This window comes from Octopus sinensis, linkage group LG30, assembly GCF_006345805.1.
Source record: "Octopus sinensis linkage group LG30, ASM634580v1, whole genome shotgun sequence".
NCBI lineage: Eukaryota > Metazoa > Mollusca > Cephalopoda > Octopoda > Octopodidae > Octopus > Octopus sinensis.
This window is the reverse complement of record NC_043026.1, coordinates 7,601,879-7,604,037: the sequence shown is the minus strand read 5'-3', so window position 1 is coordinate 7,604,037 and position 2,159 is coordinate 7,601,879. Positions and strand designations below refer to the sequence as shown.

At 45.7% G+C, this 2,159-nt stretch overlaps 1 protein-coding gene across 1 annotated transcript in view; it reads left to right on the top strand.

The window, feature by feature from the left end:
• Positions 1-375: 375 nt before the first annotated feature.
• The window catches only part of LOC115226756 (metalloprotease TIKI1), a 112,752-nt gene continuing 110,968 nt past the window's right edge, over positions 376-2,159 (top strand). Inside the window, exon 1 of the mRNA XM_029797777.2 lies at positions 376-447. Within this exon, the coding sequence (XP_029653637.1) occupies positions 376-447 (72 nt within the window). The remainder of the gene's footprint in view (positions 448-2,159) is intronic.

The following is a 2,159-nucleotide window of genomic DNA, read 5'->3' as shown; positions in this document are numbered from 1 at the left end:
TCCAGCAAACTGGACTCTCCTATCTTTCACAAGAGATGACACAGGTGGTAGTTTCCCATTTATTTGCATTTTGGTTGGATGGCGCTTCCACGAGAGATTTTGAGCTCTCATAAGGAGGCGAGTGTAGGTTCCATCCAACCGCCTCTCAGGCTTCTTTGATAACGTCCAGGTTTCTGAGCCATATAGTAGAATTGGTTCGACTGTGGCTTTGAAGATTTCAAGTCTCTACTTAGATTTGATGACCAGATCTTATGCATGTCATTACAGGCTGACCAGGCCATACTCTTTCTTATGTATATACCCATGTATATACATAAGAACAGTAAAAAACGAGTGAAGAACAAATATATAACGCGTGTGTTTATTTGGGAAAAAATGACGGTCCCGAAATACAGCGATAGTTCTGAAACATCAAATGTCTATGATGGCGGACACCAGAATAAAACAGTAATCAAAGGTGTCCATAGATTAAAAATTGGATGAAAACCACAGCATCATCTTCACAGATGACTGTTGTCTGTTTGTGCCACGTCGTTGGAAATGGCACTCCTGATATTCCATTCTTGACCTCTCCGATGATATTCAGTTTCGCTACAGATCTGCCTGGTTTCCAACTGGTTGAGTCTGCACACGCCGCCATTCTTCTTTCGCCATAGAACTTTCAGCCGTTGGAATGGCAAGTGCTGTCATCATAAAGAGAGACATCTGCACTACAGGGATAAAGACTTGTACAACAAGAATGTCACTCTCTGAAACTTCCTGATCAGTACTTAGTGATAGGCCGAAGCGAGATGACCAGTAATCACGTGAAACCACAGATTTTCCATCAGAATGTCCCTCTCCTCGAAAGCACCAAAACTGGTGCATTTATATGCCAGGGTTTCATAGCTGGGGCCCTAACACAAGCTGCTACTCCAGATCAGAGTAGGCCAGGGAACGACAGTGGCTAAAAGACGGTCCCACGCTCCTCAAAAGCTTCGAACTCTCGAACCAAGGCCCCGCTCCTTGATGCAGTTTAAAGTCATATCCACGACATCCGGCACTCCGTCGGTTGCGACGACCAGGTTTCCAGTTGATCCGATCAACGGAACAGCTTGCTCGTGAAATTAACACGCAAGTGGCTGAGCACTCCACAGACACGTGTACCCTTAACGTAGTTCTCGGGGAAATTCAGCGTGATACAGAGTGTGACAAGGTTGACCCTTGTGAATTAAAGGTACAACTCATTTTTGGCAGTTGAGTGGACTGAAGCAATGTGAGATAAAGTATATTGCTCAAGGACACGATGTGCCACTGGGAATCGAACTCGCAACCTTATGATCGCGAACAGAACACCCTAACCGCTAAGCCACGCGCCTTCACTCTACGACATGGATACATAAAAAGGGCCGAAGATCCTTCCCGAGTCGTATAGACTCATGGGACTGGTTCCCCGGTTTCTGTGGGACACATACAGGCCCCTGGATAGGACGCCACTCCGTCGTAGGATGACTCACTTTTGTCAGCTGAGTGGAATGGAGCAATGTGAAATGAAGTGTCTTGCTCAAGAACACAATGTGACTCCCCTGTCCAGGAATCGAAACCACAACCATACGATCACGATTGCAGCACCCAAAGCTAAACACACACACACACACACACTCACATGTGTGTGTGTGTGGCTGTGCGGTAGGTAGCTTGCATACTAACCACATGGTTCTGGGTTCAGTCCCACTGTGTGGCACCTTGGGCAAATGTCTTCTACTATAGCTTCGGGCCGACCAAAGCCTTGTGAGTGGATGTGGTGGACGGAAACTGAAAGAAGCCCGTCGTATACGTAGGTATATATATAAGGCCGTAATTCTTCATCAGTTATCAACCGAATGTTAATCCTCAGTTTTGTGCCTTTAATGATAATACGTGTAGCACTCTGGCACTCAACTTGTATTCGTTTCATCGATCCCGAAAGAATGAAAGGCAAAGTCGACCTCGGACGGAATTTCCATCAAGCGTTTGGCTTGCTGTGGTAGCAATTCAACCAGCTGACCGCCTTTAGGTGTACACATACATGTGTGTGTGTGTGTGTGTGTGTGCGTGCGAGCGTCTGTGTATGTGTGTATAAATATATATTAACATATACGAAAGCACAAACACACATACATACACAACATACATATGTA